Genomic DNA, 23,448 nt, shown 5'->3' with positions numbered 1-23,448 from the left:
ATCATCAAGTACCTTTAGGCTAATGCCAAAATACATAAATATGGGAATTTAGCCTTAGTGGGAACTTGAAAATTCAGTCTGCATTGGGATTAAATTCACTGTCATCTCTGATGGAGCAAAATCTCAATACAGTGTTTGTTGACCCAGTATATTAAGTCACAGAGGAAATAGGAAAGTCCTGTATAAATAGCACATTTGCCAACTTGCCAAGTTAGATGCCTACATTTAGTCTTGTATAGCACCAGTTTTGTTTCCAGAGGTACCAGCAGTGGTAGCTGCTGAACACACACTCCATTTGTTAAAATGGCTCACTTGAGGATTCACAACCCTCTAAAGAAACATAAACATTTCTGAGTGGGAAAAAAGCAAACCACAGTGGAGAAAAAGGGCAGTAAAAAAAAAAAAAGATCATAATTATTTTCCACAGAAAATTTTATTCTACTATTTTCTAAAACTCCAGAGATCCTAAAAACATGAGGTGAAGGATCTGTTGCGTTCTGCAGCGCAGTATGTTTACTCAACATCAGCCATAGTCATACTAAAAATAAGTCTTAAGAATGTAAGACCTGATCATGCTCTTATTCAGAATTAACCTCACTGAGTAACCTTTCCTGCTTTAAATAATCACTATTAAGCTTTTACAAACTCCAGCAGCTCCTCTATACTTTGGCCAACCTCAAAAATAAAAGTTGGCCTACAAGTGCCCTGAATCCAGATGAAATTTCTTTTAAGAAAACAAGCAGAACACAGATTGGCACCATTTCTCAAGAAGAAAAAGAGTTTTATGGATTCTTGAACAGATCAACTGTAATAACACATTTGAAGGGAGCATATAAATGGTATTGCAAGATGCCAAACACTCATTTCCACCAAAACCAAGGCATGACTATGAATAAACAGCTTGACAAGAATTAGCTTTTATTTTAAGTGTCTTTTTATGTCATGGTTGATATTTTTGTGTGACATGCAGTGGGGAGAATTCAGCTTTAGTACAAACATGTGTTGAGAGCCAGTATTCCAGAAGAAACCTGGAACACTCCTTTCCAGTTGTCTCCTGTACCCAACTTTGCCTTCGAATTTTTCATGAGAACTTAAGAAATTCTGAAGCGCAAAGCATGGGTTGAATAGGTAAATGGGATGAATAGGTAAATTTTACAGAAGGGATGCCTAGGAGAATCCAGCATAACTGGGTTTTATATCTACACTGATTGGAGCTATATATCCCCCCAAAACAATATTTATTACAGACTGACAAAAAAAAAGTACTCAGAAGCTTTTTTTGCCTATGTGGCAACCTTTATAATTTCTCCCAATTCTTTTTGCTCCCTGTTTGTCTTCTGAGGGAATTTTATGCTCCGATTGATCGGTTTGAAGCCAGCAAGATTCCAAGCCATTTGCCCTTTGGAGAATTGTGCACAAACCCAATCCTGAGGAGCACTGGCTCCTGCTGCAGAGCCCCAGCCTGTGCCAGTGCCTCCCAACAGCAGCCCTGCTCTCCTGCAGGCTTCACTCTACCAAGACTTTTGTCAGTGAGCTCTATTTTCAGTCAGAACCAACCTTTCCTCCACAGACAAGGCAACTCCAGGGTCTCTGACCTTTGATAAAGAATTTGCTGTTCAGGATGTTATAAAAAATTTTGCCAGCAGACCTTTGAGTCCTAATGTATTTCCTTTGAGAGCACATAGAATCAAAGTCACTCTGAGTGCTCCCATGCAACAAGATGTTTAAAAAATGAAAACCCATGTTCCTACCAGCAACTGAGCTGTAAGTCTTATGAAACAAATTTAGAAGCAGGCTGTGCCACAAGAAAAAAAAATCCTCTGGAAGTGTCACTAGAGACTTGTTTCATTTCTTATCACCAAAAGAATATGTCAGTTCAAAAATTACCTTAAAAAACTCTTGGCGAATTTTTTTTTCAGCTCATGTGAGGATGCAGATGAAAGCCTGATTATACAAAGAAGCCAGTGTGCATTCTGTCACATAGTTCAAATAGTAGGAGATTCCTTCTTTCCTGTCCTCACAGGAAGCTATTCAATTCCCTATAAAGCCTTAAATCAGTTTCAACAAAAGACTTTGACAGCAACAAGAGAGGATGTCAACACAAGTTACGTTAAATTGGTCAAAAGTAGGTGCTTGTAGATATTTCTTCTATTGTGAAAAACATATAAAAAGTTAAAGGGGGAATAAGTCAAGGAGGAGAGGGGAACATGTTCTGACATCTTGTATGACAGACATCTTGTGTAACTTGCCCAAGTGGCAGTGGTTATAAAACAGTGTTGTTGATTTGGAAGGCCAGAAGCAGGAGGAAACTTGCTGCCTTAAATGCCTCATTCTAGTGTAACCATAAAGAACACGTTGTTTGCATTTTTTCAAGTGTTTGCCATGGAGAAGGCAATCCCTCCTACCCTGTTTGTACCACACAATAATGCAGAAAGCAGAAATTCCCTACACATTTTGCAAAAGGTGGAGGAAGACCCCACAGGCTGATAGAGCATCTCAGGCCCCTGGCAGCACAGTTCATTTGCACAGCAGAGAACTGCTGCCCAGCCTGCCTCTCCCAAAACATGCTATGGCAAATTTTCCCCTCATACCTCACTCTTCCAGATATTTTCTCTCCAGTCAGCAGTCTGTTGCTTTTACAATCGTATCCATGCATGATTCCCCCAAACTCTTCTCATAGACCCCGCAGAGAGAGCTACCAAAGTGATCTGCAGGCTGAAAATCACTAATCTAGATTTGGAACTTGTGGCTCCTGGCTACCCCTCTCTGACCATCTTAGAATTACACAATTGTTTATTTTAATTTCTTTCTGCTTAGCTTTTATTCCACTGTGTATTTAACTGACAGTTTTTTTTTTAAAAATTATGTTAAGGTACTTCATCTGGAAACAACTGCCTTAAAGTCACTTTGAAACACCTTCTGGTGGAATCCAGCTTACTCAGCTGGTTTCTATGCTCATGTAAGATATTAATAAATGGAAAAAATTAAAGACTTGCTGGATATAAAGACACTGTGGGCTAACTGAATAGTTGCCATACAAAATTTAGATGAAAGAAAATTTTTTAGCCAGAGGGTAAAATGATTTAAATCTGCAGTCTGAAATACATAGTGTCCTGGGACATCACAATGTATGTTTGAAAAGGTCAAAAGTTTGATTGAACAAAGTGATTTACACACAGTTGATTCTGCAGGAAATTTCAAAGCTAATGTTCCATAAGGACAATTAAGAGTCAACAACAATTTTAATAAAAGCAAACGCAGTCTCTGTGACCTTGGAAGGAATGTTTTTCCTTCCCCTTACCCTTTAGGGTAGAACTTCTTGATTATCTCCCACATCTGGGAAAACCTATTCTTTGAGTCTGAAGGAAGAGAGTACACATCAAGGCTGGCCCAAAACACCAGAGGCTGCGAGACCAAGACCAGCACAAAGGGCCTGGGATCACTCCCAGCTCCTCCTTGCCCCATTTCCCCAGTACCTGGCAGCAGCCAGCCTTCCTGCCCATGTCTGTGGGAATTATCCTCACCTGCTGCCCCTCCCTTTCCCTCTGTCACACTCAGGGATTCAGGAGCCTGGAACTTGCCTCTCCCAGGGAGCAGGGACGAGCAGAGCTGCTGCTGATTCTCACTGCTGTGCAAGAGCTGGGGACAGCAGTGAGGTGTCCCCTTAGTTTCTCATCTTAAGGCTGAAGAAAGCCACTCATCCTGGCCTCTTCTGAGATGTAATGAAGAATCAAAGCCAGGGCATCCCTTTACTCTCTTCAAGCAAGAGTGTAGTTTCAGGTGTGGCAGGGAAAGCAAAGGGTTTGATTCAGTTGAATATAATGCACAGCTGAACATTAAAAAAAAGTTAAAAAACTTAAATTAAAAAAAAAGTTCAGTGGAGAAAACAATCCAGTGAATTAGTTTCTGACTATTTAGCTCAATTTTGCATCACACATCTGTTAAGAATTACTCTTAATATGTAAAGTTTCATTCTTCAGAAACACAAAAATCTTTGCTTTGGCACCAAGAAGAACCTTTCCTTTGGACCACATCCCATCTCTGGGCAGACACCCCTCTCTGGCAGGTAGAGAAATGCTTTGGGGTCTGCATTTCTCCCACAGCACAGCCCTGAGAGTGACCACCCAGGAAACCAGGGGCAGGATGATCCTGCTCCTTCTCCAGGACAGCCTTCTAATTTTGGGTGGTATTTGGCTGACCTGGAAGTGTGGAGCTGCCTGGGTAGTTTATGCCCCTCTTAAGTGGCAGCAGGTCCCTCCCAGCAATGCTGCCCTGTCCACCTGAGCACCAGCAAACTGAACAACACTGCATTTCCATGGCCAGAAATCCAACAAAAGATCAGCAAATCAACACCAACAAATGCAGGAGCAGCAGGTTCCCCACTCCTCCTCAGGAATTACCTGATGAGACTACTCTTGGAATTAAGTGATGAATTTCTGTTCATTTACTCTTGATTTTCTGCCAAAGCCATCTATAGGGAAAGATGAATGTTGCTGCTACTGACTGAAATCAAAACCACAACGCACAACAATCCATCAGACAAATTAAGGGCTGTGTTTTGTTATCACCACAAGCCTGCCTCTGACAAGCAATACAACAGAGAATTACAAGCTCTGAAATAAACCTATTAACCAGAAAAATGTAAACCTGAAGGATTTGATCAGATGTATTTCTATCAAAATAAAAGGGCAGGATTTGCTGACAGTAGCAAGGTGGGAAATACTAATTGCTAATACTAACATACATCAATTAGATGTATAGCAACAGGTTTACTTGGCCTAAAATTTAATTAAAAAACCCCACTCACAAAACCCAATAATGTGTAACACAGTAGAACTGTAAATGGACTGCAATTTCTTTCTCCTTAGGGCTACCTGCTTTCTCAATGAAATTGCTCGCAATGCTCTCATTAAATTATTCCTATTACCTGGCTCTTAGTAGGGTATGAAATGTAATTGCATGTTTTGAGCATCTGCTTTTGAAACCACCCCCACTCCCCTCTTTTACCTACAGTTAGAAAATCCTTGGTGTTGTGGGGTTCAGAGTTCTTTCTCACTTCCAAGTCTACAAGGTTCATAACACAAGGAAGAAGATAGGATCTTAAAGTACCTTCTTGAACTGGGGTGTTAGTGTCTTAACCAGGATTATTTAATCAAAAACATTCTGAACAGGTACAATTTTGATTTTTGCCTTTTCAGCCACGTTCAGCCAGGCAATGAAGCTCCTCCTTGCTGAACTCCAGAACAAGCTGTGCAGTTTCACAAGCACTATTGTTCTGCACACCACTATTTGCAACATCCACTTATTGTTACTGGATATTACAAAGAAAATAAAAAAAAAAATCTACTAAAAAATAGAAAAATGGCAAACAGACCTGGGTAATTAGTCTTTGAGACAGGAGGAAAGGAAAACACCAAAGTTTTGTCCTCAATCACGTGCATAAGCCACCACCCACTACCACCACTGGGATTCTTGAGAAGATGGCATGTATTCACTGCAGGAAGTCCATTCTCAATTTTGAAGCCTAATCACTGCTTTTTAGTGACAGGCAATATATATGAAAGTGAAAGAATTTTACAATATAGGAAAGAAAGATAATGGGGCAAATCTGTGTTTTGTATTTGTCACCTACTTTCTGAAGTCAACATCTCTCTCTTGTAGACTTTGGGCAATGGGAGATGAGGTGAAGTGCATGCCCACTGTTCCATGGGTTTATTTTTAGCGCTTCTTTCATCAGTTAAAGGTTGGCTTTTAACATCATTAAGGAGTGCAAAGGCCAAGAGTGAACACAAAGTTTTCACTTTTATACCTACCATTCAGCCACAGGGACTGTTCTACCCAGAAGCTGCCATCTTACCTAAGTAGGAGGGTTTTTCTACACTAAGTAACAAATACCCTACTTGGCAAATACTTGCTCCCCTTCACTTCTTCAAGGCAAAGAAACCTTCAGCCATCCCAGAGAAATGGAAGACTAAGGGATGAAATAACTGGAGACCTAGCCCGACTCTCCTCACCCATCCTCTGTGCTGCAATTATTGTCCACAGTAATTGCTGTCTAGAGACTTAGCCAAATTTATCATGGTTTTGTCTTTTGTGCTCTTCCTTTATCACTTGCCACTGTTGGGATTAAAGGAGCAAAAGCCTTTGAGGTACAAATTACCTCTGAGCCAACCAGCCAGGATGACGGAGGAATAATGTGACCTACACATTTTGTCCCTCAAAAACACGTACTCCACAGACTGAGCTCATGAATTCCACTTTCCTTGGCTCAAGGCCTGGAAACTCGAGTCTTTACCAAATGCCAGACCTCCCACTGAGGGCAAAATTAACCTCAGTTTACAGGTCAGAGCACTCTGATATCCTTGTAGTTCACCAAATATTGCTTTAAGGATATGAGGAGAATGAGCTTCTCTGAGTAGAGGCATCTGAGACCATTTGGTAGGTTTTTAAAATCTGAAAGGTTGTTTAGTTTAGGCTTTCTTTTTTATACAACTCTAATGGGGATTATGCAATCTAACAACCATCCCTCTTCCACTTATCACTGCATCCTCCTAACCAACCACAGGCAGTCTCTAATGCAGCATTTCACTGTAGTTTAGAATTAACAAATTCATTTACATCTTCCTCATGACAAAGGAAACTGCTGCAAGATTAATAATGCAGTGGTCACAAGGATTTGTAAAGCTCTCTGCTACATCCTGCCTCTACAGGAAAAGCTAAAATTGCAGTTTAACTCAACAATCAATGGAATCAATACCTTTGGCTTTAAATGGCTCACTAGCACGTCTCATATGACTTTTAGGACTCAATCACTTCTAGGTTCACATCATCTTTGTTCTTCACAGTTTCCACATCTTCCTGTTGCTTTGTGCTATGTCTTTATCCCTTTTCTCCATCATTCCTCATGTGCTTGTAGAACCCACTCTCAAGAAGACTCTTTAGCCAGCTGGCAGCAACCAAGAGCATTTTTACAGTTTAGTTATGCTAATTGAATACCAGCTAGTTAATATTTACTAAAAAACTCAGCTAGTACTGGAAAGAATAAACTACTCTACATCCTTTAAACTTTTATAAACTAAAAGAGAACAAATCCAGCATAACCACTTCCATAAAAGAAAAAAAAAACATTTATCCTTACAAAAACCCCCCCAGTTATTCAAACTTTTTAGAAAGGTAAACAATGCAAGCCTCTGCTTCCCTGCAGTCATTCCAATTTTTCTTTACTAATTGCTTCAGAAGAGCAGTTCACATTGTGTGGTCAGGCAGAGAAAAACATAATTAAAGTTACACACAGATTGTCTAACTTGTTAGTGTCCCAAGCCAAAGAGGGCAGAATGTACACTGTACTTTTGAGAATGAGCTTAAAAGGACATAGATTGGTTTAATGTGTGCCCTAATTTACAACAGCTACAATGAAAAATAAACACAATTTTTCTTCCATTTAAAAAAGTTATTTTCCATGGAAAAGCTTCATTCTGTATGTAGACCAACCCACCCTTACCTCCAAACTAGCAACGCACATTCTTTCATGCTTGTCTAGCCACGAGACACGGGAACTATACTGAAAAAAATCTACACTGGTTTGCAAAGGTTATCTGACAATACAGGACAATGTCAAAGGATGGTCAGTTGAAAAATCCAATGTAACTCGGACTTCAGAAAAACAAAAATAACTCAAAGATTTTTTGCAAAACCAAGTAACTTCAGTGAGTTAACACTCACGCTTTCCAAACACTCACATTTCCAAATGCCTTATTTTATTAATTTACATTTTTATGAAGAATTCACAAGAAGAAAAAGGGGAATGAGATCCATCTTACTCTGTAAATTGTGCATGCTACAGAAACAGCAAATATCAGCAAGAGACTGATGCAGCAACCCAGCCTGTCCAACAGGTTTTAGGGAATACACTTTGCTCAGGAACAAATAACACCACACTCCTGGGCTCTCCAGTGAACAGCTAAGGGGAGGAGAACTTTTCTCCTGCATTGATCAAAGCAGTGGTGGTGCTGAGCTGCAGTTTGGAAAAAGCACAGTCAGATGGGTGATACCATGATAAGAGTCTGGGATAAAAACCACGTCACAGACTAAAGCAGAGTGCGCACAAGAGCACAACCATTACTACTATTAATTACTGTATTTTGAAGGTGGAAATACAGTCTTAACTTCACCTAAATAGGTATCACATCACCTATTCATATCCTGATCAGCCACTCCATTTATAAATAATAATAATGTAATAAGATAAAGCTATTAATAACAAAAATAACATAAAACTTAAAATCATCATTCTGCCAAGTAACAGGTAAGGGCAGCGTGCTGGAGACATCCCCAGAATGGAAATGGAATTCAATAAGTAGCTCTTTTGGCTGTCTCTGACCTCCTGCACGGAGGTGAAACATTTCACGTGCCACCAATAAACAGACTGAGCACAACTCAAATTAATTTAAAAAATTTAAAAGAAAAAAAAGTGTTTCTTCTGAGTCTATCCTCCCATTCTGCAATGCAAGCAGGAGCACTGTGATAGACTTATTGGTTACTCCCAATCACTACCTTCTGCTTAAATTTGAAATAAATATTCTGGGCCATAGTGAAAGCCTGAGTCACCATCAGTTGCAGATACACTGCCCACGAACAAGTCCATGTTCTACACACCCATCAAAAACTGGACAGGTACCACAGGCAAACATTCACACCTAACTCCAAACCTTATGCTGTGCTGACCCACATGTAGCCAAATTTTCAACATAACAGCTACAAATTATTTTGGAAAACTAATAGCTATGAGAATCATAAAAGGTTTTGTAATACAGTGTTAACCACAGCCAGTATTTTAACTTTTCTACTTTTGATACTTCTCTACCCTTGCCACCACTTTTTAAATTTTTTTAATCTTCTTTTTAAAATACTACAAGACCATAAAGAATGCTCCATGTGTGCATTAATTGAAATTGACTGCTTTACATAACTTTCTTTACATCACAGGAAAACCCCAAAGAACTAGGGGGGAAAAACCACATAAGCAAAAATCACCCAGTCAAATAAAGTAGGAAAGATAATTTAAAAGTGAGAAAACCTTACTTGCAGAAGTAAAATTTTTGAAACTGCTGAGATATAAAAAGGACAAACATTCAAGCCTTTATATAGGCTATAATATGGATGGAAATAAGCTCTTTATTCTTTTTTTTTCTTAACCTATTTGTAAATGCTACATCTAGTCAGGAGACTTCTAAACAACTTCTTTAAAGTTTTATTTTGGTGCAGTTGACTTCTCTCCTTCTCATTTATTTAGGGCAGCTGCTACTGGAGTTTTGCACAAAGTCAAGTCAGGAACACTCCAACCACCCTTAGAAATGACAGACATTCCTCATGCAGTCAGCAGAACTTGGTCAGCATAGTTACACACACTCATGCAAATATCAACATATTTAATAATAAATTATAAAACTTACTTTTCTGTATTTGAGGATTGTTTCCAGCCTCCTTGAAGATCCCGTGTGGCATCTTTCCCAATATTATTTAAGATAGCATCATCTTTATTTACAGAATCCTCTTTTTTTCTAGCTGTAGGCTCTTCAATTTTTGGGTGCTTTGGCTGCACGTCCTTTGGAAAGGTATTTGTGCTCTGTAAATCCTTTTCACATCTCTTGGGTTCATCTTGGAAGGCAGAGAGTTTAGATTCTACCAAAGAAGATCTTGTTGCAATATTAAATAAGCTCCCAAGGAAATGAAAAAAGCCTTCTCGGGGTTGCTTGTCTTTATCAGATGTTTTGATTCCAGGAGTCAAACTAGGAAGGCTATTAGCCTTTTTCAGCTCCTCCTGGATTTCAGACTTGCTAAGTTCTTCTGTGGAATGGTTCTTCTCTTCATTTTGACAAGCCTAAGATAAACACAAAAAGCACATAAATATGGTGGTTCTTGTCATTTTCACACGTTCCCAAACTCCTAGATTTTAATTTGTGCCCGTGCATTGTATTCCCTTCAGGAGATCTGTAATTTAAAAAGGTTAAAGCCCACTGCTTGCTGTCTTCTCTTTTTGTACCAAAGAGGTCCCTATTCCACAAAAAATAAAAAGGACTAACACAGTCTAGAATATTCCCAAAGAAGATGCAGTGGAAAAAAAAATACAGGACAGATGGCAACAATTACTTCAACTGGCATAAAAAACATAGGGAAGAAGCAAGGAACAGTTATTTCACACTTCAGACAAATCCCCTCAGAAAGCACAGCTTCATAAACAAACCTCCATGTGCTCGCGAGAACAGTTTTCAGCTTACAAATCTAGGCAAGAACACCACAGCCAAACACAAACACAGCACAGCCTGCTGCACTTCTGAAAAACTGAGGAGAGTCAAGAACAGAATTGGGATAAAACAAACTCAACTCCCGTCCCAAAGGTGAATTCTACCTATTATCCTTAGCAACCTGATGCTGAACCCCCTGGCCATCTCTCCTTCAACTGTACAGCAGTTTCCAAATGGATTTGTTGGCTCTCACAGTCTTCAGCACTCAAATTGCCAGGTTTTCCACCCAGCCAAAGTCCTACAGAGCACCACCCCTGCACCTCTGACCTTCTGAACTGCCTATCAGCCCTATCAGTGAACTGAAATGAAGGAGCACCAAGGCAGGGCTTCACCTCATTCAAGCCACATGTTCAATTCCTCCCTCAACTCAGCTGAGCATCTACACCCAGCGGCAAGGCAAACTCCATTCCTCACCAATTTGTGCCCTTGGATTTCCTCTGTGTCAGCTCCTCCCAGAGATCCAAGGACTGCTGTCTAAGCTCATGTTACTTCTGTCAGGACCATCTGCCCAAAAGGATGATGCAACTTCACTGAAAGGCTTCACAAACACTACATGTAACCACATTTTCAGCTTCACAATCTGCAAATGTTTTATTTTCCCTGGACTAAAGTTTTCTGGGAAGCACCTCCCCCCATCCCCACCCTTTGTAGTGAGTGGGTGCTATAGGCTACTGCTGCCTATTTTATCTTTACAGTAGAACCCTTGTAATTTCAATTCCTGATTCAATTGAGTTTATTAACACAGATTAAAGTTACTCCTGCTTTTCTCAGATGAAATCTATCCTGCTCAGCAGGAGTGGGAAAGAACATGAACAAAAAGTCCTATGCAAATTTTAGCTGTGTCAACAATACATTTGGATAAGAGTAATTGTTTCAAATTGGGCAACACCTACCCATCCAATCTACACAGAAAGCTACTATTTCCACCAGGCGACCAATCTTATTTCCACTTGAAGTAATCTTAACTAAGCCAGCAGGCCTATTTGTTAATAGGCCATCTAGGAATACGTTAATGATGCAAAAAGTGTTTTAATGAACTCAGCTTCATCCTTGGGGAACAGCAATTTCTTAAGATCTTTCAAGATATATTTAGTGATACTGGAGCACAGGTCTTTAAACTTCTAGCAACGCTTTTTCACCCTTTGAATACAGAGCAGATGCAATTGCTTAATATTAAAGAGATGCATGTATTGAAAATGGAATTGTTTATGTGAGGATAGAAATTGAACAGAACTAATTCATCCTTGAGAAATCCATACAACCTCCATTTTCTCTGTACATGCAAGACACTCGTCCAACCACACTGAACTTCTAAGTAAACTATTAAAAGTGGGCTAAGTCAAACTCTGGCCTTTTTTCATCCCACCTGTGACAAACCCCACCTGCTCCCCCACATCCTGCATGGACCAACAGCTGATGCATCACAAAGGGGTGTAGTCAGCCCTGTGGGATCAGAGATTTACCATTTTACACCTCAACTCTACTCAAACCCACCCCTGGAAATGAAGATGCCAACAGTGCAGCTTACAGATGTGCCACAGCTCTGGCTGTTGTCTTCAGTATTAGACAAGGAACACCAGAGCCTGGAATGAATCTCTTGAATAATTAACTTTAGCTCATAGGAGCTGGGTACTTTGCATAAGGAAATACAAAACAGAAACAAGAAAAAAAAAAAAAAAAGACATTTCCAAAATTTGATGACTGAATGATTCACCATGTCAGCTTCAAATACTTCAAAATACTGCCATATTTTCTTCCTTTGCTTTGACTAACACCTCAGCATTCTTCAATACCAGATTTTAATTCAATTTTAAGTGAATTCAAGTATGGAATTAAGTAACTCCATAGTTTTGTGATTTGTACCATTCACACAGATTTGTCTAATCTAAAAGAGTACCTCAGTGCAGGAAATGCACACAAAGCTTAGTTTTTTCTCTGCACAATCCTTTTAAGCCATAAACATTTATAATAACTATTAAAACATCTATGAAGTTAAAAACAAAATGCATTAACTATAAAAGAAATTGTTACAATAAAAACTTGACAACAGTTTAGTCCTGTAGGTGTTTTTATTTGTTTTTGTTTTGTTTGGTGGGGTTTTGCCCATTTTTTAAAACCATTTGTATTCAGAAACTAGGGGAAGGTTTGGGGTTTTTTTTTGTCTTAGGAACTGAGACATCAAATATAGTTAAATCTCTACATGTGAAAGTCTTCTCCGAGCAGCTCTGAGACATAACACTTGTAAAGACTGTGCTGCTTATTTGTGAGCATAATTTATGCCCTGCTTGAAAAGCTGTTTTGTAGTCTCTGCTTCCAGAAACAGAAATCTATTTAGACTTTCCTTCCTCTTTAATCTTCCTTTCTTTACTTAACTTTTGGTAAATCAAAAGAACAGGAAGTTTTAATATGAAAGGGTCCTTCCATACCTTTAACCATAAATAGCGTCCTGCATGAAAAAAAGCCACAGAGAACATTTACACTGTACTTATTTGAAGATATATGTGGGTATTAAATCCTAACACAGAAACTATGCAAATCCTTCTTTCTTCCCTTCAATATAATCAATCCTACTCTCCATATATTCTCCCTCCTGCTCCACTTTGCCATAAAAGACAGCTTGAGCTATTGGTATTTCAGCATTTGCACACAAAATCTCAATTCAAAGTCTGAAGCGCCGTTTAGGCATTACACAAACAGCACTGTTCCTGCTGCAGATTCTGAGGTTTGTACTTTGAGATGAATTAAATGACTGAGACGAAAGCACATGATTTTACTTTAGGAAAGGCAGTAAGCCTCTAGCACAGCAGGAGCCTTCAGGCACAAGTGCCTGATGAACATACAGCAATTCCATGAGCCAGGATCACAGAAACTTTCACTTATCATTCTCCATGCCTCGCTCCCAGTCTGTCTCTGACAGAGGCCCCCAGAGAACATTCAAGAGGAAGAAAAGAAAAGGTAAGGGCATAGGGTATATATAAAGTAATCCTTTCCATGGTACATCCCACCAGTTTTCCACATTCAGGGTCTCTAGCTGACCTTGACCGAGTATGTGATTCGGTGCCAGAATTAAGCTTGAGCAGTTTGATATTCACAACACTGGAATACCAGTGGCTCTTGTTTTACCTACACTTCATGTCATCAGTCAAAGAAAAATAAATTTGAAAAGTCCTCTTACAGTGTCACAGAAGCCTGAATAATTTCTCAGGCTCACCAAGAAGACAGCAATTTCTGGATAGAGACCTACCTGCCAGATCCCCGTTGAGATCCTTGCTGATGCAAGGAAAAAAAAAAAATTCCTGCTACAGTGTTGTCTTTCTGCTCCTCTTGTAATGAACTGTCATCAGTCTTCTCCCTGCCTCCCCTTTCCCACTCTCTGTGAGCTTTTCTGCTTGTGACATGCTTCATGAAGCTTTAATTAGCTTTTAGTCCTTTGGCAACTCGCTCCTCCGAGTTTCACTGGGCAAGCCCTGGGTAACCTGGCCTGACCTTGCAGCTGAACTGCAGCTGGACTGGATGACACTCTGGGGTCCCTTCAACCCGAATTATCCTACGGGGCTGTGCCCTCACATGCAAGGAGGCTGGTGTGGCAGGGTGTGAAACGAGATTATGGCTCCAATGAGGTGACTGAGGAGACTGCAGAGATGAGTGATGCAGTGCCTGGGCACTGTGCTCCCGCTTTGCTGCACTGAAGCCTGGCAGCTGGGGCTCAGGAGACAAGGCCACCATGTCTCAGGCAGGGCTCTTATCCCAGCTGATTTATTCAGCAGCAGCCGAGGTGTGTTTTCCAGGCTGTAATCCACTCCTGGCTGCAGCACAGACATCCGCCCTCGGCCTAATTGTGCCTTGGCAGGCGGGACCAAGGCTCAGGGCTGCCACCAGTGTGAACAATGCCCCGAGGTGGCACAACAGCACCCTGGGCAGGGAGAGCTTCGCCAGCTTTGCCTCAGTTTCCCTCACCTCCTGTCCCAGCAGGGAACAGCCACCCTTGTGACTACTACCCTTGTAAAGCACCTTTTCTCAGCAGCTGCGTGGCTCAAGTTTGAACTGCCGGAGATTCTCAGTCAGCAAGGGCTGCTGCGTCCGCCTGCCAAAAATACAACCCCTTTTATTGGCCTAATGAGCGAAATGAAAACATTAACAGCACTAAAGCACAGATCTCCGTGAACAAAGCTTTAGCTTCCAGCCACAATTGCCAGACATTTCGAGTTTCCCTCCCCATGAGTGAGTGCTCATTCCGAAGCAGGAGCTGGGGCTGTGCAGGGACCTCTGCGGGCGCCTGTCCTGGGAGAGGCACCGGGAGCTGCTGGAGAACATCCTGCACAGACACACCGCTACCACCTCACCCTCCTGCACCTCTAGGAGAACATGGCCTGCCATCAGAAATTGAGGATCACCACTAAGTCACTCCAGGGACTTCCAACAAGTCATTTAACCCCAACATCCCGATTTACTCATCTGATGAAGGGTCACCATTACTACTCAATTTCTGTTCGCTGGCATTTAGAAATCATTTAACAGCTTCAGGCCGAAGTGCTGGGTGCACAAAGCAGCACATTTATAGTCACTTATAGTGCAGGAAAACTAATCTTGTTCCTGGCCTTAGCTTTGACCTTTCAACACAACTGAGATGGCTGCATTTCATTTAACAATTATGAGCATCTCATTCAATTTGAACACTGACACTGTATATAAATTCTGTGTGCTAAGCAAAACCCACAGTGATATAGCTGGGGCTGGTGGCACTTTAGTTCATTCCCACAGTGAGTCATTAATGCTGATTTTTTCAGCAGATTTTCTTTCTTTGGGAGGTTAAAGCACCTTTGGTGTAATCTCCCACTTTTTTCAGTGAGTGGGACACACTAAGGTGCCTTAAATCCACATGTGAAATAAGCTTTTCTTTTTTCAAGTACTGTGAGGAAAATCTCATAGGCTTTTGCAACGAACAGGAGGCAATACATATGGCAACCTAATGAAAAACTATTGGGCACAGGGAGACATAGATTAGGAACAAGACTTGTCTAAAGAAATGAGAATGACATTAAATGAGAAGTACTATCAGACACTGAAATGCACAATAAGAACCTCTAGAAGTCCACTATTGCTAGTGTTCATGAGACAGATGGATTGAGAAAACACATGGTTAAAGTGGGTTTTTCCTATTTAATCCAGTAATTATAATGGTGGTGTAGAAGATCTAAGGGAGGTCCACCAGTGTAAAAAGCTATTTAGTCTTTACTAAAACATATCTTTTAACTAATGAGAAAAAGCAAAAATCCCCCAAAAGAAACGAAGAGTGACTTGGGGTTTTGGGGGAATTTAAGCTAAAGATGAACTCAGTACCTCTACAAATACCCAATTAACCTGAATATTTTGGCTTTTTAATACTGTGAAGTTTTCCTTCCACATCCTCATTTCTCTGCTTGGTTTAACATGAAAAAAAAATCAGGTCATGGCAACCCTGGAAGACAAGAGTAACTAGAAAAATAATGAAATCATGGCATCTTCATAATCAGGAGTAAAAGTTAAACAACAGGAAGAGACTTTTAGTTAAACTGCATCAGTTTTGCATTTTTAAAAATAAACCTGTTTAAAGTCAATGACTATTTAACATTTGGAAAGACAACTGCATCTGTTCAAAGTTCAGCACTGGGCCTTTAAAAATTTGTTTATCCATTTGAATTCTTGAAACAGCAAGGAGTCATCAATGTATATTTAATTTGTCAGATGAGGAAAGAAAAGATAAAACAAATATTCTCCGAAACTCTATAGTATTCTCCTAAAATCTGAGCAAGTACCCAGAGATACATTCCTTAACTAGAACAACAGATAAAGTGGTAAGGGTGAACATTTCAAATGAAAAGGTAAAAAAAAGGAGGTACAACTTGAAATAAAGTTTCTGCTAGGTCGCCTTCACAGGGAATTTTAAACTCAGTAAAAGTCTTTAGAATGACAAAATTAACTTTTTAATTTAAGTTTCTCTCACACCATTTGCAGAGCTACTCAAACATTTTCCAATCTGAATTTTGCTCTGATAAGATTAAAAACTGATACTCACTTCTGAGTATGCAACCATCACCTTGTTACTACAAGGGCTACTGTGGAGCCAGAGAGAACAGAATTCATTTGTCTGTCTTCTCTTCTTCCCCCCAAAGTCTTCTGTACTACATTTTCATTGCCTTTTAAGGAATATGTTTTCACAAACACAAAACAATTTAGTTTTTCTTTTATTTGAAAATTTCTTGAAGCTTAGAGAAAAAAATAAGGCGAAATTTACCTTTTCAACGGAGAAGGTGACAGTACACTGGGAATGGGATGAGACAGTGATATTTTCAGCTGCACTTACATTCTATTGGCAGATTACAGCACCTGGCATCGCATTTGTGCTTCATCTATCTGCTGGCTTTCTCAGCTAAACAGACCAAGGTTTAAGCCTTTTTTTTCCCCCACCCATCCTGAAACAAAACTCCCTGATCATGATCCCTTCTTTGAAGAACTAAAGTAGTAGAGAGGAAAGCACATTTCAAGATCATTCCTTCTAAAAATCTTAAGTATAACAATGGAATTTACCAGAACTTTAGATGGCACAATCTTGAAATATCTTCCTCAATTCATACAGCTGTTAACACCAATCATCGATTAATTTAACAAAGTGTCCCAGGAAACTAAAATTTACCACCTATAAAATTCCATTTCAACAAAAGTCTACATCACAGCTGAGGAGAAAAAAGATCTGCTTCAGCTTTCAGAAGAGAAATCTTGATGGTACAAACTCCAAAACCATTCTTGCTTTATCTTTCATTTGTTGCTGTGGGCAGTAACAACAACAGTTCTTTTAAAATTAACCCGCAGGTTTTTCAAAAATTCATGGTTGGCAGCAGCAGTCCATCTCCCTTGACTCCCAAGAGACAAAGCATCCCTCTCTAATTGATTTCTAATTATTAAGTGAGGAATTTAGCAGGAATTCACAGACAGCCTGAGTAGACTTGACTTAGATAATTGGTGATGAAATTTAAGGTGATGAGACTTTTGAAATAAAATCAATATAAAATAAAACCATGACAATATAAATCCCCACTCCATGCTATATGGAAAACAGTATGTTGTTAACTAAGACTCTAGGTTAAATTTTGATTTCTAATTCTTTTTTAAGACTTAAAACGATAGTCAGAATAAAGGACATTCAGTATGAACCGCAGCTTATATTCAGCAAGTTAATGGGACTAAAAACATATTTTGTAAATTGGCACACTGGATGAAAAATTTTGTGATGGAGAATTACAGCACAAATTAGGCTGAAAGGAATGTGGCTGGGGAGGTCATGCAGTCTGTGCTCCTGCACAGAGCAGCTCTGGTTCATCCAGCTTTGTTTTGAGTATTTCCAAGCATAAAGATTCTGCAACTCATTTGGGCAAACTGTTCCAATATGTGACCACTTTTACAGTAAAGGAAAAAAAAAAAAGACAAACAAAGCAAAAAAAAAAAAAAAAAAAAAAAAAAAAAAAAAAAAAAAGACAAAGAAAAAGAAAAAAAAAATGAAAAGAAAATTCATATGGATGGCTGGAACTTCCCATGTTCCAACCTGTACCCGTTGCAACTCCAAAAAGAAGCTGGCTCCATCTTATCACATAATTGCAGTCCTTGCCATCAAAATTTAATACCATGTCTCCTGCTTAAATACAGCTATCTTTATGTTACCTTGAAATGAAATTCATGTGAGAAAGCAGAGCTACAGAATAATCTCTTCTCCATGTTCACAGTGTACAGGAGTACTTGTCAGAGGACAATTAGCTAAAGGTTTAATTTGTAGCACAGAAGCTTTAGACGGCATGTTAAGCAAAAGGCTTTTTAATTATAAGGTCTATGAAATTGGTAGAACAGTTGTCTGATGAGGTTGGAGAGATCTTAAGAGATCTCCATCCCTGGAGGTCTTTGAGAACAAGTCAGACAAACTTTTATCAGGTATGACATAGATACAGAGATCTCACCTTGGGGCACAGGAACAGACTTGATAATCTCTGCTGTACTTTCTGCCCCTGAATTTTCTATGAAGACTGAGACTGTCTCAGGTTAATTCAGGCTTGAGTCTATGGGCCAAATGATAGAATACTTGAAGCCACTAGAAATACTATAATCTAAGTTATACATTTGGTGTATCAAACTTGGAGTTACTTTTTGTAACTTCTGCATTTGCCTTACAGAGCCCACATGGTAGTTCTGTGCTGAGATGTTTAAGAACTCCTTCCCAATGTGTTATGGAAGAATGTGCTATTTTCTCCATGCACTGCTACAGGAAGGGTATCCCGGGATCACGAAACACACTTTTTCAGGGAACACTGTTGCAAAATTCCCTTTGAAAACAAAGTCCCCATAGCACTCAAAGAAGGTTAATGATATACTAACGTGTACTGGACACTATGTAGTGCAGATACTTAGTACACCAAACATGAAGTTCAAGAGCTGTTTACATCCACACAACCATCTGTTCAACAATCACGCTGCTCAAATGGAGCGTTTACCCAGAATGGACACCCTTTACAGCCCTAATTCAAAGAAACTGAAGCAAAACAAAATCTGTAAATAAATATTGGGAGAGGATGGTGTTTTGCAATCAATAAACAGCAAATACATTTCAGTAATACTTTCTTGAAAGTGATCAAGTGCTGACTGATAAAGTCCCCCGGTGCACAGAAAAATTAGGCTTAATATTTTCAAAAGGCGCATATTAAAATATCTTTTCCTCCCTTTATGAGCTAAATATTTCATTGTAGGGAAAAAGCAACTGGGGTAAAGTACAGAAGTGGTGTCTAAAGTGCCCAGAAGACTCAAAGAACTACCATAGCTCGGCACAATTCCCAGCTCCACTCACCCAGTCAGTTATAATTCAGACATTCGACCTTTGCTGCTAAATCAGAGACTTAGAGCTCCTCTGCTATTTTGCCCCTGGCCTCCTGCTGAGATGGCCAATGAATATACAAAATCACAGCACGGAAGTCTATCAGAAATAGGATGGCTCATTAACTTGGTGACAGCTAACACAGACACAACACGGTTTCACTTTTAGTCACCATCCACCTGAAATGCTGAGGTAGAAGAAGAACAGCTCAGAGACAAGGGCATGCTTGGAAACCTGCCCAAAACTGATCCACTTATATACTCAGACATTCTTCACAAGGCACACTTTCCATAACTATTTTTTTGTCAGCCTACAGTAACCTTGATGATTGGATGAAAAAACCTGAAGCATCTTCTAATAACACAGATCATACCTTTCACAGAATCATTTAGGCTGGAAAGACTCTTAAGATTATCCCAAGACCACAATTAAGACTGCATCAGTTCTCTCCAGCTGCTCAGGTGCAGTCTGCTGATCTTTGCAGAAGACAGTCTACTTTGGCCAATGTGGTGTTACCAAATTTCAAGACTGTACTGGAGACAGCAGTGAGAGCAAAAAACAGAAAAGTATCTCCCTCTGAAAATGTAGTGGGAGGAGCATCAGAAAACCAATACTTTCTCTACTTCCTCTGAATAAGTTTTTGCTATCTAGTTGTAATTTCTGTGCACACAAGATTAAAAATTAGACTAACTCAAAGTACTCACTACCATGGATATAAAAATGTTCAAGTGTATCACAAGGTTATTGATCAGCTTAAACAGGAGGAAAGTAAGTCAGACAGGAAGCTCTCAGTACAGCTAAACAACCAGCACATTCTAGTAATATGAAAACCACACCTTCTTCCTAAAGCCTGTACAAACACCAGGTATTATTTCAAAGACAATGTCATGTTTTTAGGCTTTTTAACATAGGTCTGAAACAATACGAAATAAAAAGTTATGGCAAGACAAAGAGGAGATCAGATACTTGGAAAAAAAAACAATTTTACAGCACTAATTTCAGCACTAGCTTTTAGTACAGTATTATAAAAGTAAGAGTTCTGAGTAAAAGACTACTGAAAAAGATTCAGCAGGAAAGATCCTGAATTGTGAATTTTGTAAATTAAAAAAAAATCAATCAGATTTAGTTTTTGGCAAGAAACAAATACTCTTAGGTAACTTAAACTTGTTATGCTTGCTTTGCTCCACCTACACATCCTGCTTTTTCCTTGAGACCCAGCTCTATTCATACTTCCTTTTAAGCAATTCCTAGTGCTGAAGTGCTGTGCACGTATGCTTAATACTTCCCCTTCCTCAGTCCAAACCTTCCTCCAAAGGAAAATCTCATTTGGACTTTTTCAATGATCTGACACAGAAAAGTAACATTCTTTTAAAACTGAGAAAATTTTCTTCTTTTATTATAGTAGATAGAATCTCCTCTGGTTCATCAGAAACCTTTCTGCCTGCATTCCAAGGCACAAAATCAATGATTTATGGTAATGGGAAGCCATGCAGTGGCATTTTCCAGGAGCTCTGAACTGACAGAGTTGGCTTACATCTACCTAGCTTCTGAAGAAACACTGTTTTCCACCTTGCTGTAGACAAACCACAGTCAAAACGGAATTTTCTTGAGCAAATGACCCTGCTGGGGTCTTTGTGGAGGCAACTGCAAAGTCTCCAATTTTGGTGAAGCCCAAACAAAAGGTCCCTAGATACTGAGGATGCAACTACACAGGGATAAGGGCCCTGAAGAAGGTGAGCACTTCCTTCGCCACACACTCAATAAATGCAACCTGCAGGAGAAATCTCAGATTAAGTGTGTTAAGAAGCTGACAAATAAATCTGGCAGACTAGCCAAGCCCCTCTTGGGGAAGCAGCCACCATATTATCTGCACTGAACTGTAACAACTCTGAAAAGGGACAAAAATTCAAGCAAAATTGCCTTGCAGAGCAAGATGTGACAGGAGCTAAAACAGCTGTTATCACCTGTCCCGTACATAATTATTCATAATATTTGGCTGAATCTAAGCACAATTTTAGAGGTGTGCCTGGTGCCACAGGAGAAAGCCCTGATCACAGAGGAACATGTCCTTTGCTTGCAGTGCAACGCTTACAGGACAAGACAAGCATGATTAACACGGGTAACTGGTGAGGAGCACCCGACGTACAGACAAATTTCAGCAGAAAGATCTTACAGTGCTCTGGCTGCCAACCAGCAGACCTTCAGGCAAGCAAAGACTTGCTGGTTAGATATTCTTAAATTATGCAGAAATGGTGCTTTGGAGCAATGCCTGAAAACATGGTTTGATAAAAATAATAGTTTTCTTCTTCACTGGCTAACTGCATGTGGAATTAGCACTGAAGCCCCAGAACTCTTAACAAATAGTCACAAGCAGAGGTGGCAAGTTTTACCTAAAATAAATATTAGTCAATAAAAATCTTACCTTCAAAAGTGCAGGCTGAGTTGTGCTTTCCTTTTGGCTGCTCTTTGAATTTATGGCTTCGCTCCCTTTGTTTTCAGAACTGAAAAACAAAAATATTTTGTAACGTTGAGTACTTGCATTATTAAAATCCTCTCAAGAGCCAACACATTCAGTTTAAACACAAGAGAGCTTTTACTTAGAAGGACAGAAAAACAAATTTTCCAAACTGTAGTACATACTCTGCAGATATTGTAACTGAAAAAACCAAACCCCAAAACACTGAAGACAGAACCATAATGACTGCTTCACCTCATACAGAGGTGAATACTCAAGCATTCAGAAACAGCACACAGCATTTCAGCTCTTCCAGCTGAAAAATAACGAGATTTCCACACCTGGGTATTATTTTCCAACTGTAATTGAACAATAATCTACCACAGCAGCATTCACTGCCACAGGACCACCTGGCACACCTGGCAGCTACAAGACACACCCCACAACCCATCCTGAGGGCTGTGAGCAAGTGGAATGTACTCGTGGCAGGTGGAATCATCCCAAATCACAGCCACCACAATGAACAGCTCTTCACTGAACATGCCCAATGGGCCATGCAAACGCAGAACAAATTTTAGAAAGGGGACAACAGGTACATGTTTAGTATCAAGGCAATGCCTGCTGTTCCATTTTAAAAGTCAGAAGTCCAAAATCATGCATGTCCTTACGGGAACCTCACCAAATTCATTCACATTTTCTTGAGAGTTCATCTTTGGAATGAAGGGAATCAACTCCCTGCCCTCAACCCCAGTTCTTAGAACCATCCTCACACACAGTCCAGCACAGAACATTTTCATAAAAATGTTTATGCTACAAGCAACTTAAAAGCAAAAACATTATCAAGGAAAATATTAGGTGATGTTAATGACAGACATCGGTTCCTGAATTGTGTAGCATTACACAAAGAAAAATGACTTTGTTCTAACTTATCATGTAAGTATTTCAATTAATTCATAATCACTTTGAATACCCTTCTTCACCAGTCTTAAACATTTAACTTTGCTACTGAAAAATATACAAGCTCTTATTTCTGAACACATGTGAAGAGATGAACTGAATACTCTTCAACTTAAAAAAAAAGTACTAGTAGATTGGTGTAATTCTGCCAGGATTTGGAAAAGGAATTAAAGTGCTGCTGTACTCCTATTGCTCCTGACTGTAAACCACAGGTAAGCAGATCTCAGACTTCCGAAATGAAAGATTTTCTTCCTTTTGTGGATTAGACACTTGCATTTAGTATACACTGATATACACACAAAATACAAAAGCCACTGACTAAATATGTTTCCTTCTCAGCTGTTCAGAGACAGCATTCCCTGAATAAAAATTACAGTAGAATCCAATAAAAATGACAGTAGAACCCTCCTGAAATTAGGTTTCTCAAGATCTTTTGCATCTTTTCAGACACATCAAAAGAAAAGCTTCTTCCTCCCGTTTATAGATCATCTTCAAGTCGAAAACCATGTACTTTCACATCACCTTAGGTAATCTCTCATAATGCATTCATAAACACAAAGATGCTTTTTCAGGGAGAGCATCAGACAGAAAGTCTTGGCTGTTCTTTGCCTCCCTGGAAGACAGAGTAAATTAATATTCTGACCTATTAATTTCTTTTGCTGCTAATGTGTTTCATGAAGGAGATGTCACAATCACTCTGGGCAGCCTGGCACACTAATAAAAGTGTTTCTCTGTACATAACCTATTTTTTCTCTCCCAGTTTTTGTTCTGTTGTTGGTTAAAAAAACAACAAACTAAAAACCAAAATACCCTTCTCAGATCTGCATGGCTTTTCCTGA

The 23,448-nt window shown here is 39.5% G+C and overlaps 1 protein-coding gene across 1 annotated transcript in view; it reads right to left on the bottom strand.

Annotated features, from left to right (window-relative positions):
* The window catches only part of CRYBG3 (crystallin beta-gamma domain containing 3), an 82,823-nt gene that overhangs the window by 47,335 nt on the left and 12,040 nt on the right, over positions 1-23,448 (bottom strand). The window contains exons 2-3 of the mRNA XM_083885062.1: positions 21,620-21,698; positions 9,453-9,880 (exon numbers count right to left, since the gene is read on the bottom strand). Coding sequence (XP_083741188.1) covers positions 9,453-9,880; positions 21,620-21,698 — 507 coding nt within the window. The remainder of the gene's footprint in view (positions 1-9,452; positions 9,881-21,619; positions 21,699-23,448) is intronic.

Source organism: Zosterops lateralis, assembly GCF_965231275.1.
Source record: "Zosterops lateralis genome assembly, chromosome: 2".
Taxonomy (NCBI): domain Eukaryota; kingdom Metazoa; phylum Chordata; class Aves; order Passeriformes; family Zosteropidae; genus Zosterops; species Zosterops lateralis.
The sequence above is the reverse complement of the archived record's forward strand: the minus strand, read 5'-3'. Positions and strand labels throughout refer to the sequence as shown.